Consider the following 15,649-nt stretch of genomic DNA (forward strand, 5'->3'; position numbering starts at 1 on the left):
TTTCATTTTGCTTGAAGTCCTTTTCCTAACTATTTTAGCTGACTTTTTATTACAGCCCCAGTGTCCCCTATATTGGTTTTATGTGTATTAAATTTGAGTTTTCGCAATACAATTTACAAAATTATTGCTTCACATATTAATGTCGATACGTACATATATAGGGATGGCAATTTTCCACTAAATGCATCCAATATATCAAATTTTATTAGCAGAGAATTTGTCCCGGAGCGTGTGTTTTCGACGGCAAGCAATCATACCCCATTCAGGGGAATTGGAATATTGAATGGAGTTTCGAAGATGTGTCACAAAATTAACGTGAGTGTCGCATGACATTTAGTGGATTAGTTCTGCCATGCTGCAATCTCATTCCTAACCCTATGATTTGTCAATTAAGGAGTCCGACTGCGTCTCGCCGCACTCGGAGTGCTGCACAAAGGCACCACTGGGGTTGAGTACATGGGGTGGACACCATCCTGAATGATTTGCGGTTCACATTTTGTTGGATGAGAAAGCGCCCTCCTCATGGTACACACACAGAGAGCTAGGCCATACCAAATGCATGTTTGCACTAAATAGACAATCCGTGACAAGATAGACCAATTGTGAGAAATCTACTGGGAAATGTTATTCTACGGCTGGGAAATTCGGAAATAATAAGGCCCCAATTTTACGAGAAAATTAGTTTAACGTTTGCTCGTCTTGAAATTACAAACATTGCGTGGAAAATATTTGGATTTCAATGTATAGTATTTTCCTTGTGTTATGTGGATTTTCTGGTTAATTTTCTTCTGGCTTTTTCTAGTAGTTTTAATCATTTTCCTGTAAAAATTCCACAGTTTTCTTACATTTATTTTATGTTGTGGGCAAAAATTCCCACCATTACAGTATGTTGATTCAATTTGAAAAAAATTATTCAGAGACGTAAAAATATTCCTAGTCCACTTCTCTTAAGTTTATTATTAGTCTGTGATCTCTCTCGATAAAAATAAATGTGAAAAACATTTAGATAAAGTCAACTCTGACTATAAGTGGATTAAACTGTGAGCTACCTACTAAAAGGGGGAAGGAGCTGGGATAGAAATGCGATACTATTCCAAATGAAAAACAAACTAGAAGAGAATGTAATTGATTTTTTTCCACGTCTCGCCGTGATTATTTACAGCTCGTGAAGTTTAATCCAATTGCTGGATGAATTTCCCAAGAGGAATATTTCACGTTGTATGTATATAAATTGGAAGGAAAAAAACACTCACCTGGTCGATATCCTTCAATGTATCCGTGAGCAGCAACAGATCGTCGCAGAAAGAAAATCACCAGCAAGTACATCCACACTGATGATTTCCCCATGCTTTCAATTTTTCTCATCTTGATGATGAAGTACTTGGCATTATTTCAACGACTATTATTTCTGAACAGTCCTCTAGGGGATTTGAGGATTTTTTTTATACTTCACAAGTTCTGCATTTGGTTATAAGTTCACGTATTCACATATAAAGTATGTTATGTGGTACACACAGAGTTCACTAATAGCTTTACTTATAAATGTGAATTCCTCCACAATCGGATTTAATATGAAATCTTTCGTCGCAACTGTCTCAATGATGTTGCTTCAATGGGCCAGCTTTTCCTGTATATGTATTGTATAGTTGCTGTTGATGGGAGAAGTGTGAATAATAACACCAAATCCCCTGTCCTCTTTGTGTTTCTTTCTTGCCCCAAATTATATAGTTTCATTACAAATGTGAGATATATACATACATATGAATTTATATATTTGTTACGGCAATACTAGAAAACTATCAAAGTCAGAACTTATTGGTACTATGATTTTATACACTTCCTAATATTTTTCATGAAATACATAGCAAAGCTTTTGAGGAAAGTTTTCTAATTATACTTGAAAAATATTTTTATAAAAAACCCTAATAAGTAACATGCCCCTTGGAAAAATGCTTGAAATAACGCACTTTTTGCGGAAAGTCAGTTGTCCGTCTAAAACTACCCTTTGAGCACAAATATTCTTCAAACTATTTTTAAAATATTTTATAGGATCTCCTTAACGTCACTAAGATGGAGGCGAAAGCGTCTTAAGTATGTGAGATGACACTTTAATAAAATTCTAATCTAATCTTATTACTGAGCAGGAAGTGAACGAAGACAACTCGCAGATGTTCCTTAACCTTTCTAGGGTAAAAATTTATCTAAATTACTAAATCCAAGAAATCTACTGACATTAAACTTTGCTAATTCTCGACTCGATAAAATAAAAATAAAGAGTTTCAAGTTTAAAATTAAACCAAAAATTCTTCTTCTGGTTCTTTCCAGTAAGAAGTCATAGCAGAATGTTGTACTACGATTCCTGAAAGTCAAGCCGTAACTATATAGAAAAACAATGTACGTACATAGCTTACATATACAAACATACATATGTACATCAGTGGCGTAGCCAGGAAGGGTGTTAAGGTGATTTTAAGTAGTTAAATCTTTGCTTATTAGATCGAAAGATTATTATTTACTGGATAAAAATTATACATAAGAAAATTGAATTGAAATTTCAAACGTTTTTGTAAGGCATATAACGTCAGAAAAAACGTCAAACAATAGAAGAAATGTCAAAAAATATGTATAAGTAGGCGTCAAATGTTCAAAGAAGAATGGGAAACGTTTGAAGAGAAACGTCTGCTGATAGAAAAATGCCAAATGTAATAAAGGTCAAATAACAGAGCTATTTATCGTAAGAATAGGAATGTCCGTCATTAGAAAAGAAACGTCAAACGTAAATAACTGAATGTCAAATGTCAGATTTTTACGAAAACTTATTATAAGTTGCTAATTTTAATGAAATTGGCCTTTATTTGATCAAGTAATCTCCAATATTCTCAAACTTCGATTTCTCAAGTGTTTATTTATATCAAGTGTTTTATAACAGTTTTTAGCGTCTGTTATGAAAAAAAATCTTTTATAGAAACGCTCTCTTGAATAGATTTCTGACTACGCCCCTGAGATATATAATCAGACAATTCGTTTTTTTTTGTATATTATGTACCAGTGATATCTGCAATTGGAAGAAGCACAATATCCCCACGTGACAACTCTTTGTACACCCTTCTTGCCTATAGTCCGGACAATGCTGGTGTTTTTACTCCATCAGCAACCACCATGTCACTTAATGGTTGCGAATAAACCCTCGGTGTTTTTTTCTCGTCCAAATTTCTGTTTGTCACAATCACATCAGCCATTTCATCGAATATTTACACAGCTTTTTATCATGCCCATTTCCGCACACAATAGTCCACACAGTTCCACTTTTTGGGCACACCGGACTCGAATTTTTTTTTCTGCACCCACGCTATACATACGTCCAGCCCAAAACTCGTAGATGCAACACTACACCCCCTCTTTTTTGCCACCCTTTATTTTGTTTGGTGCAACTTTCGCATTGGAATTATACCGAAAGTACAATCCACACAAATTCACATTTTCAATTGGGGAGATCCATCCCCGCAACGAATGGTTGTGCTACTCCCCATTTTTTTTTTCAGCATACCATGTTATGCGATACTTTACCCATCCATGTCGTTGTTCTTGTAATTTATATCGCTTTTATTACTATTGATTTTGAATGATATGTTTGTTTATGATTGCAACACTTTTTATATAAATTCCGCGTAGCCTGCACCCTTTACTCAGCTCTCTTAGGGGGATGATGCTGCAGCGTTCCTATATAGATATGCATTAAATTAGATTACAAACAAACCAGATTATTTTTCAAATTGAATATACAGTATTTGAAAAATATTCTGTGATTTTTTTTAGCAGATTTCATGGGATTTTTTTTTATTTATTTATATTTTTAATGTAAAATATGCGTGAGAAATATGTAGTGAGGAAAAATTGAAATAATATCAAAGAGTATATTGCTGAATTTTCCATTCCATGTGGATTAGAATTTTGACAATTTTTTACCTGAATTTTCAGGTGAATAAGAATTTTTAAGATTCTGAAAATTATATTAGGAGACTTTTATTAAAATTTATCTTCATCTTCATAATCTTGTTCAGAATAATATGAAAGCTAGTTCCTTGAATTTTTACATTTCTTTCAAACCTTTCAAAAATAATTAGTTTTCTTATTTCCTTTTCTTTAATTCCTTATTAATCTCAAATTTCTCAGCAAAAAGCTACAATCCATGTGACCCAGTGGCTCAGAACCAAGGGGATGGTTTAACCTCATTTTCAGTGAAGAAAAGTCACTTTTTGTTGAACAAAATGTATGAGGAATTCTCGAATATCGCTCAATCTCGACCGATTCCCGAGAAACACTTTAACTTTTTTATATTAATAATGTTATTTCGATGATGAGAAGGGATCAACCGAGAGCTAATTAAATGTACTTTCGATTGCAAGTGGAATTGTGCAAGCTGATCCCTTCTTTTGATCGGAAGAACCTGCTGCCTCACTAAAAGTACTGATTTCTCGGGGTTGGGCATCCCCCTGCTCAGAACAGACGGCCGTGACTTTTGGTTGACGTCTTCGCGATGCAACTTTTTGGATGTGACTTTTTTGCGCAGACATAACCTCAAAGCAACGTTTTTTGTGCATAAAAGTGAGAAATACAGGAAAAAATGCGATTCTCACGGATAGAAAATAATTCTCACGGATAGGAAATGATTCTCACGGATAGAAAATGATTCTCACAGATAGAAAAATTATTCTCACGGATAGAAGTTTATTCTCACGGATAGAAGTTTATTCTCGCGGATAGAAAATTATTCTCACGGATAGGAAATTATTCTCACGGATAGAAAATTATTCTCACAGATAGGAAATGATTCTCACGGATAGGAATATATTCTCACGGATAGGAAATTATTCTCACGGATAGGAAATGATTCTCACGGATAGGAAATGATTCTCACGGATAGGAAATTATTCTCACAGATAGGAAATGATTCTCACGGATAGGAAATGATTCTCACGGATAGAAAATTATTCTCACAGATAGGAATAGATTCTCACGGATAGGAATATATTCTCACGGATAGAAAATTATTCTCACGGATAGGAATAGATTCTCACGGATAGGAAATGATTCTCACGGATAGGAATAGATTCTCACGGATAGAAAAACAGAACTGTGCAAATTTCCGCCTAGAAAATGCATTAACAGCATACGGGAAGCCCCCCGAGGGCACTGCAACGCATTTTTTCCCGTATTTCTCACTTTCTTGCACAAAAAAGTTGCTTTGAGGTTATGTCTGCGCAAAAAAGTCACATCCAAAAAGTTTCATCGCGAAGACGTCAACCAAAAGTCACGGCCGTCTGTTCTGAGCCAGTATGTTGTTATTTATTGCTTAAGAACTCTTTATATACGTCTTAAGACTATTAGCTCAATTAGTGCCCTTCATTTCTCTACTCAAGGGTGGAATGAATGAATTTCTACTTCATGGAGATTGGAATTTTCACGTTATTTGACCTCAACATTCTGGAAAATAAAAATTCTTGAGAATCCGAAAAATACGTAGAAAAATTCTCAATGTTGTTCTAAATATCTCTTTGGCTTTCTTAAGGATTTATTTTACCTTTCTTCAGCTTATTTTCATAAAAATACTTTTTAAACTTTAAATCAAAGATTAAGAAATTACGCGAAAAGCATCTTCTAAGAAAAAAATCGATAATTTCTTTCAATATTGTGGCATTGTATGAGCGCAAAAAATTCTAAAAGAGGGTAGGTTCATACCTTATTGTAGATTTAAATAAAAAAGTAGGAGCTTGAAAAACTGACAGACTGCGGGCTTGAATTTCGATTAAATATTGACCTTTGCATTGAAACTCATTTTTCCTATGTCAATACAAACTCCCTCTGGAGTTTACTTTCTGTTCCCCCCGCCCATTTGGGAAATATTTTCCAGGGGGGGGGGGGGTATAAAGCTTTGAGGTTGGGCATGTGATGTGGAATTTTGTGGAGTGCGTAGAGGGTTTCTAATGACACCCTTTTCTACGTCCAAATTCAACACTGTACGAATATAATGTGATAATAGCTAAAATAATAAAGTTTTCGTGCGTGTATTTAGGTTATACAAACTTATGTGCTTCTCCCTCGACATCATCCCTGCTACCCCCACACCCTGCCACAGCGCGCCATCAAATGTGATTGTACGGTGATGTGACCTTTTCACCCCAACTCTCGCATGCTCTTTCAAGAAAAGTGACGGTCCTGGCAGTGGAAAACCACAGGGAGACGCATACACAATTTTAGCAAGAGTTTTCGGGGAAGAAAGTTTTGCATAACATGAAGAAGAAAATGTGGGTTTCCTCGGGGTGTTGGGGCATAGAAAAGGAGGTGAAGATAGAGTTGTGTGTCCCCATATCATTGTGTTTGGCAAAACTTTTCACGTTTCCTCACCATAAAAGGGACACACAAGAAAGTGAGACAAGCAAGAATTCTAATAAAATTTGTATTGTTTGCTACATATAATACATGTATGTTATGTATGTATGTAATACTTGAACAACCTCCATTGTGACGAATTTTTTTTGCTCTGCAAATTCTACTTCCTTCTTTTAAACTCATGTAATCACAATTGAAAGGAAGGTCGATGTAATACAGCCGATGATACTGAGAATAGTGTGAAAGAGTCTCCAAAGTAATAGGAAAGTTGATCTATTGAGCTAGGAGGAGTATGTTTAAGGAAAAACTGTAAGAGGGGTCAAAGTTTAACATAAACTTATTGAAGGGCTATTAGGACAATTAAGATAATATTTTTCTGGAATTTCCTGTGAGCATGAGGAAAGGTTCTAAATCTTAAAAATTCGGATTCGAAATATTTCAAATCATAAACGAAAATCAAAAATTAAAGAAAAAGTTTTACAGAGTTTAATTTGAATTATTCAGCCCTTACCTATACTTTTCATAAACAATTCCACAAAACATAATACTTAATTCATAAATAAAATAGATCGTAATAAAATACTGAACATGAGAATGTGTTTTTTAACTGATTTTACTCAATCAGAGCATCAGGTTCAATTAATTTTTGGCCCAAGCTTAAATCTCTTTTTATTTTACATTTTAAATTACAGCTCAATTGATTAATCTCGTTACGACTGTCAACCTTTTTCAATCACCATCATGATTAATAATTAATCCAAAATCCAATTGGTCCCATTTCAAACTCTGCCATGGCAATCGATATTTTCCGCTCTTGTTTATCAAGCCCGCTCCCATCTTCCTGTACATAATCCCCCGTAGACGTGATTTCAAAATATTGCATTTTGCTTGAATACACCTGAGAAATTCGTTTTGCAGTGAAAACAATATTGCGAATGGCATGTTTTTTTGAAGGTGGAAATACTTGCGAAAATGTTCTCACAGACGCTCACCTGGTGGTACCGTTTATACGTAGTTGAAAGTATAAGCAGAGAAGAATTCCTAAAGATACTCCATGAGCTTCGTGATTTCAATGGACAGCGTGTGGAGGATTAGCAAAGTTCTTGAAAAACTTGCGAATTGTTAAAGTTTTTCAATTGCATTGTGCAAAGTTGCTTGGCTCCATGAGCTTTGAGGTTATCCACAGGAGATGTGGCGTATGTAGTAAATTATTCAGTTGGAATGAAATAAATGGATTTCAGATTGATCTTTTGCAATGAAATTTTTATTAAATTCTCCCTCAATCATACTGATTTAAGATTATATCAATACGAGACACAAGTATGTATAGCAGGGGCGTAGTTAGAGAGGATGTTTGGGTGTGTAAATACCCCTTAGAAGTTTAAGAAATTCAAACTTTTCTTTAAGAGACTAAAAAAAATATTTTTAATAGTTTAAAGAACATTTAACGTTAGAAAAAAATCATTTCAGAGAAACGTCAAAAGGTTGAAGAGCATAATCAAACGTTTGAGATGTCAAACTTATACCAAAAGGAATTTTCAAATGTAAGAGAAGAAAGTCAAACGTTTGAATATGTATCAAACTTTACAAAAGAAGCTTCATTAGAAGTTGAAATGAATAGCAAATGTTAGATAAGAAATGCCGAAGTTAGAAAAAAAAACGATAAACGTTAAAAGGAAATTCTAAGGTGCTAAGAATTGATAGTAAACGTTAGAAAAGCTTTTATTAAAAAGAATTGTTAGGTCGTTTTTTATTCCTTTTAGCTGTGATTCTTTCTTTAACGTCATGAAAATTAAATAAAAAGAATAACAACAAAAAACTTAAATAAATTTCTAACTACGCCTCTGAAGTAGGAAAAAGTTGTTATGGAAAATGTGTGGGAAACTTCTCTTAAAATCAAAAACCTTTGGATCAATCATTGGAATTACTTAAAATTTCTCATTTATTCATTTTTCATTTTGCTTTTTCATTCCTTTTGCACAGGATGCGTCCGTCGCTGAATTACAATAATCAACCTAACTAGAAAAAAGGCAGTAAAGCAGTTTATTGTGCGTCTGAGTCATACATTGCAAATGGAATTTTTCTTTCAAGAATATCTCAGAAAACGTAAAATTTTTCTCAAAAAGAAATTTTAAAAAAAATTCCTTTTCAATCGATTATATCAACCTTTAAATAACCATTTGAGCCTTTTCTAGGAAACGAATATAAGAAAATTCTCTCATCTTTTTCTTATAGTTTTTTAAACTTCAAAGAAGTCTTTCAAGATAAAATTATCTCTAACAATTTCATGATTTATATTTTTCTTTTATTTGTTGACAAAATATCGATATCCCTTAAAACAAAAACTTTAATTTTCTTAAAGAATTAAACACTTAACCTACCTACATTTTCTACTTGGAATTCAGCACAAGCAACTTGCTCACCATAACTAACCACAACGTCCTTCGGTATAAACCATCATTCTAACATGATGAAATTCCAAATGGAAGAGGGAGGGTCGCATACATATGTATGTAAATCTCAGTTGAGTATCCTGACGCTGAAGTTTGTATGAAAGGTTTCGTTCCGAAGAGAGAAAATTAAGATGGTACATACAAACACAAACAAAGAGAAGAAATATTCAATTTGAGTTTGTTGAATTTTACCAGATACACAACTTATCAGATTAAAATATTGTGTCTCTTTATCGTTCTGTGATGGGGTTGGGGGTTGCTTCGCCCAAGTACCTTTTGCTTTGGTATTTCGGGTGAAAGTCACTCTGTGCGAAATGAAGAACCGAGAGTTACCCTATATAGAACTTTTAAAGGAATATAGCATCCATTAGTAAAAGTGGAAATTGAATGAATTTTCTGGCTATTTCATGGGAATTTCTCCAGCGAAGATGACAAAAAGGGGTTGAGGCGGGATGTACCCAACACCCATTGAACTTTGGGGGGTGTAAGCCATATATGGGGAGAATGAGGGGTTTCAATGGCGCTTCGTATTATTCAGTCTTATAACATGGGGATAGAGTAGACGATAATGGGAATATGTTTGTTTTGCCTAGGCATTTATTTGTGAGGGGGTGTGTGGTGTAGTCTCTTGGGGTCTCTGATATCCTCTCCCCTGGCCTGATATGCATACGTGGCACTCATAATACAAAGTGAATGGAACTGTGGGCTCCTACGGAATTTAATATTAGGAATGAGGACATTGGCATGATCTCTCCTCTAGCATCACCACTATAGCATCCTACTTCACTAACTCCACCAGGTTTGAAATGAACTGAAGACACACACTATTATTTCCTATTATACGGCAATACAGGATGGAATATTAGTCCCTTTATTTGATCCATCTGCATACATCTTCGGTGCTGGATAAACAAGGATAAAATCACTCAGCATACTGAAGGAGAAACTAAGGGGGTTTTGGGGTTAATTTCATTGAATTCCATATACTAGGTATTCAGGTCGTTTTTCAATAGAACACATATCATAGTTTGTTGTTTCATTACAATTTAATTATCAGCATAATCAATAAATTATTATCTCAAATCTCGCTGGATTACTTTTTTTTTTAATTCATGCTTTTCAAAATAAGGGATGGTAACGTTATTTTGGAAACTCTACAGGAACAAAATGGCCAAAATGTGAGAATTTCAAATAATTTTTTTGAGCACAAAAATTTATTTTCTATATCCTTAATTAATTACCCTTAATTAATTATTTCCTCTAATTAATTTTCTAGATTTTCCAAAAAAAAAAGAAATTTTTAAATTCCTTCCACAGCACATAAATCAAAAGCTCCACCCCGATGGCTTCTCTATAGAGCATAGGTTAAATGTAACCATTTGTCATTTTATTGTGCGTTATAGTCATTTCCTAAAGTGCATCCGTTTAGATAATTTTCTGAAATTTCCAATCACAAATGTAGCATCTGATATTTCAGAATTTTCTAATAAATTTACATTTTGTTCCACTATTGCAGTCATTTAATTTTCCTTCCTATTGCCATTTTCCTCCCAATCCATTCGTACCCAATTGGGTCAGTGAACATGGATGGGAAAGTACAGTGAATTTATGCAATTTTCCACACATCAAATGCTTTTCTCTCTCCCATCTCTAACCAAAAATTCATATCACACCACAAAATTGCAACCAATCTGTGAGGGAAAAATGTAAAATATATTACGTTGTATGTTGTATGAATGTACGCATAATGTACAATATAAATTGTACATATGTAATGCAGTTTAGAGATTTTTTTTTAGAAATTGTATTTTCATTTTTTTTATTTTAATGTAATGTTGTATTAGAGTAGGGGAGACTGGGGCAAAATACATAGAAAAGCTTTTGTAACAGCTTGGGCAAATGTATTCATTGTCAACATTGAGCTAAATGTTTTAAGACGACACGGTGGAAAAAAAGAGGATAATAATCCTAACTTAAGCCAATATTTACCGACTTTGTATTCTTATATGAATAATCATAACCCATGCAAATGCTTCCAAAATTTAGTTTTTGATTTAAAAGACCCAACGATTTTATGGGAAAGATGAGGGGGATAAAAAGTTTAAGATTTCCTCATATAATTAAGTCAAACTTTTTTTTAGTTATAAGCGGAAGTAATGTAAAATACGATATCGGAAAAATTATGGAAAATTACTTTTTTAAACTTTTTTTCTTAAACTATTAAACTAAATAATTTATAAAAAAAATTAAAAGAAAAATTATTGAAAATTTAATTTTTACATAAACGATTTTTTGGTAGGTAAATTTTCAAAATCAATTTTTCCTAATTAAAAAAATGTCTGCCGCAAATATCTTCAAGGTTAAATATTTGTAAAGGTCATAAAAAAGTCTCAAAAAGAGCTATTAAAAAATTGATGTAAGACTTGAGGAAAAAGGAAAAAAATATACTTTCTTAAAATGAAATCTCCTTAACAACACACCAGCTAGAATTCACATTTTTTTTATCCATATCTATTATTAAATTTTCACACTGTACCACAAATAAATCACACCCAGGGGTGGTATTGCTGAATTCTTAATCCACACGGTTTGGGGATTAACTTTAACCTTCAGCTAAATAAAAGTTTGAAGTAAAACCAGGAAAAATATCTAGAAATACCCCAAGGCGAGTTTAAAGGAACCATAACTGTTTAGCTTAAGTTCATGCTTTAAACTTTCTTACATTTGTTCTAATTCTTAATTTACAAAAAAAAAAGGGAGAAATATCTCATTTTTTAATTTTAATAAATTTTTAGATATTCGTCAAAAATAACGTTAAGACTTGTTACTTCCCTGAATCATTGAACATAACTCACATCCTTTTGATTACCCGTCAACGTTCAATAAAGAATATAAGATCCTTAATCAATATGAAAATCGGAGTAAAACTAAGATCTTTTAGAATTTTATATTAAATTTTTACATTTTCTTACTTTTTAAAAAAAAATATAGTTTTCGACTTCTAATATATTGGTAATTGTGTGAAGATTTAAATAATTCAATATTCTTTAATGAATAATTTATAAGAAAGAAATGTTTTAATTTGTAAATTACTACCTATATCGAGTTAAAAAAAAAGTATTAAAAGTTCGTGTATCCATAAAAATTTAATTAAGCCGGATGTGTCCATTGTTATTAAACTTAATACGTTTGACAAACTAACACCATTTACGTTTATAGTTTTGAAAGAGCCTAAAACTTTCCTTTTACACCAACATCGAATTGATACCTGCAACCAAATGGAAGAGCTTTCAGAACGTAACAGAAACTAATTAAAAAAAATAATAAAAAAGCACCTGAGTTGAGTTAAAAAAAAGTAACAATCATGAGAATATTTTAAATTTTTTTATCACTTCGAGATATTCATAAAAATACTCAAGTTCAAGAATTTTTTGATGAAATATTGGACGTTTCAAAAAATCCCACAGAATTCTACAAAATAATTTGTCAGAAATGAATCATTTTAATTACACTGAGTCACTGATTTGGTGGCAAGAACGATGATATAGTACGTAATATTTCTTACAATTCACATTAGCACAAAACTTTCATGCTGCTTCTGCCCCAATCGGGCTCACATTATTAATTTTGCGCGCCAAACTTTCTACTTTGGGGTTGCTGCACTAACACACCTGTCTGTCCACTGATTGAGGTGAATGACTATTCTTGATTTCCACTATATATGTTTCTATTTTTTCAACTAAATTTTCACATTTGTCCTCGTTTAATAATCCGGGAAATCCGTAAGTTCGTTTTTGGAAGTTTCCACAGACCCAAGAATGGTTGGGAAATTAGTGTGATTCCTAGGCATTGAGAGTCCACATGGTTTTCTTTTGGATTAAACCATCTCAGCTAGAATATTCACTAATTCACATTTGACTGTGGCTTTGATACATCCAACGAGCACCCAAAAAGAGCCAAATTTAATGGGATCTCTTAGGACGGGTCGTCCACGGAACGGTCATAGATACTTTCACATACACGGCACAGAGTACACTACTGGCATCTCACCATCCGTAAGACCATTCGGATGGCGCTGTAAATAGGGTGGTGGTTTCCTTTACCCCGTAGTATGGGGCTATTACAATTTATTGCGACAAGAGTAAGGAAGACAGGCATTGGGTTTCGACAGAGATGAAAGTTGGGGAAATTGTCCTAGATGAGAAGACGGTATGAATGTGAAATGTATCCATACTGCTCACACCAGTGGATTTTCCTGACCTCTTGAGGGAAATTTCAGCTTGACACATTTCCCCATGTTCAGCGGTGTAGTATACGATTATATCGCATGCGCTTCTGTGCCATTCAGGTCGCACCCAAAGCACACCCGTGTTGGATACCCATTTATACTGACTGTTTATTCAGTAGCACTCGCGTAGTATTACATCCTAAAACGAAGCACCTCCAAAGGAGATGCCGAAGTTGCCTCTCTACCACCCCTTTTCTGGAGGAGCTCGCACCCCTCCGTCAAAGGAGAAGGGAAGGAATAATGTACTGATAAAAATGCTATATACCCTCCATCCACCCACTGTCTTCTCATTTTCCCACGCCGTATCATCCCCGGTGAGTATTCTCATTTCATGATGGGCGAGGATCTTCCTCTCATGCTTACCATTCATCTCAGCTGGTACCCGCAACACTATATATATTCCACATCCCCAATCTCGCACAAGGACGAAATTATACGGAGAATAAGGAATAATTTAAAGTAGAGAGGTACCTTATATCTCTCTCTCCTCCATACCTCCGGAAAACTAACACAGGATAACACTCTCTGACATATCCATATCTTTTCCACACTACACACGACAAATGTCCCTCCCGATGGACATGCGACTAAAAAGGGCACAGCGGAGCCAAGGGAACGTGGGAAAAAGTTCACAGAGTACCATCAAAGTGGAAATTGTGCTCGGGCGCTCATTTGAAATTCTGGCGGAAAGGTCAACATAAGTAATTATTTAAGCGAAACGGAAAACGTATGACTTTGTCACACAACCGAAATTGTCATTCGATATTGGTATGGTGCGATGTGTAGCAGCGGGACCAGCATTTTAGAGGTATGTAATTGGTTTTCCAGTGACATTTTTTTTTCCTTTTTGTTGTAATTTCTCCGAATGCCTCAATTGCTTTATTTATTATTAGCTGAAATTCATCAGAAGAATCGATTAATAATACACATGATTGATTATTATTAAACAAATTTGCATTGGAGGTTGGTGCGTTGTTTGCGAAATTTGTCGATTTATATGCTGAAATAGCAGAGTGTTTGACAAACTATTAAAATTTTTGTTTAATTGTAAATTACTATTTATTTGCGCTATTTGCATATTAATATTTAGACACAGAAATTAGGATTAATAACCTGACTCTATTGAATTAGTTTAAATGATATTTAATTACAAAACTGTGTTATATGTATAAGGAAACGTGGCCTAATTCCGACCTCCAAAGGTCCGCACAGAATGATAAAAAAAAAATGATATAAAATAAAAAACAATACCTATTCTTAAATTTGGTACCATTTTAAAGCCCATTTAATGGTCTTTTTGCTCCCATAACTTTCTACATTTAAGTTTTATCAATTTTTTGTAATATCGAATTTAAAAAAAGGTCGAAGGAGGTCGGAATTGGGCCACGTTCCCCTAGACATTGGGTGGATATTTTTTCTCAATGTTTCGCTTATTATTACATTTTGAGCCTAAAAGGAAAGAAAAAAATGATCTCTCTATTTAAAGCAACGTTGCACTATCGCTCCTCCTGCTTAAAGGAATGTGGGCTAAGTGTTAGCTTAAGTTTTACGTTGAAATTTAAGAGAAAATGAGTATCCTGACATTTTTTCTAACATTTCATAGTTATCCTTTAACAATTTAAAAAATTAATTTAAAATGTAAAACTAGTTGTAAATAAATAAGAAAATGAATTAAAGATTATCACTAATTGGTTAAAAAATTCAAATAGAGTGTTGATTGGTTAATTTTTACTGAGCTTAAGTGCAAAATTTTTTGTGTTATACAAGGTGGGTCAAAAGTTAATACATGTGTTTGATCGTCTTTATCTTTTGACTAGGCACAGATATTTCAATGCGGAAAGAAGAAAAATGTAGAAAAACTTAAAACTTTTCATTTGCTTCCGAATTGAAGTCGATATCTCAAAAATTGTGGGAGCTAGACCCAAAAATGTGAGAAGGAACTTTTAAGATTTTCACATTTTTGAACGTAGCTGCTACAATTTTCAAGATATCAACTTGAACTCACAAAGAAATGAAAGTTTTTTAGTTTTCTACATTTTCTTCTTTCCGCATTGAGATATCTCAACCCAGTCAAAAGATATAGACGATCAAATATCTGCATTAATTTTTGATCCACCTTTTATTTTAAAGAATTTAGTATCATGTCGACCTATAAATTCTTAACCCCAGATTTGTCCAGTTAACTCGGAAAATCATCTTATTAGTTGACTTTAAGAACATACAAATAACATAAGAGCTTGCGTGAAAATTCAAGAATTTTAGCTTAAAATCTACTTTTCGAGACAATTACCCAACGAGAACTATTTTCCCAAATGTTGACTTTGTGGAAATAATTTCCAAAATATGTCGAAAGTAGCTGCCCTATTTTGGAAGGAAATCATCTTTCGTAACATATTCGGCATATTTCCCTATCAAGCAGCCCAATTTCTGCCCTATTTTTAAATGAAAAAATTGGGCAGCCCAAGTGGAAGATATCTCGAAAAAGTTTCGACGCCTTCCCAATAGGGAATTGGGTGTG

General features: G+C 33.7%; 2 protein-coding genes across 2 annotated transcripts in view; one reads left to right on the top strand and one right to left on the bottom strand.

Annotated features, from left to right (window-relative positions):
- The window catches only part of LOC129786945 (nephrin-like), a 91,899-nt gene extending 78,920 nt beyond the window's left edge, over window positions 1–12,979 (bottom strand). The window contains exons 1-3 of the mRNA XM_055822212.1: window positions 12,409–12,979; window positions 3,047–3,720; window positions 1,254–1,649 (exon numbers count right to left, since the gene is read on the bottom strand). Coding sequence (XP_055678187.1) covers window positions 1,254–1,365 — 112 coding nt within the window. The 5' untranslated portion in view covers window positions 1,366–1,649; window positions 3,047–3,720; window positions 12,409–12,979. The remainder of the gene's footprint in view (window positions 1–1,253; window positions 1,650–3,046; window positions 3,721–12,408) is intronic.
- LOC129792167 (alkaline phosphatase-like) overlaps window positions 1–15,649 on the top strand; it is a 531,254-nt gene that overhangs the window by 352,022 nt on the left and 163,583 nt on the right. The gene's annotated exons all lie outside the window — the stretch shown is intronic.

Source organism: Lutzomyia longipalpis, chromosome 1 (genome assembly GCF_024334085.1).
Source record: "Lutzomyia longipalpis isolate SR_M1_2022 chromosome 1, ASM2433408v1".
NCBI lineage: Eukaryota > Metazoa > Arthropoda > Insecta > Diptera > Psychodidae > Lutzomyia > Lutzomyia longipalpis.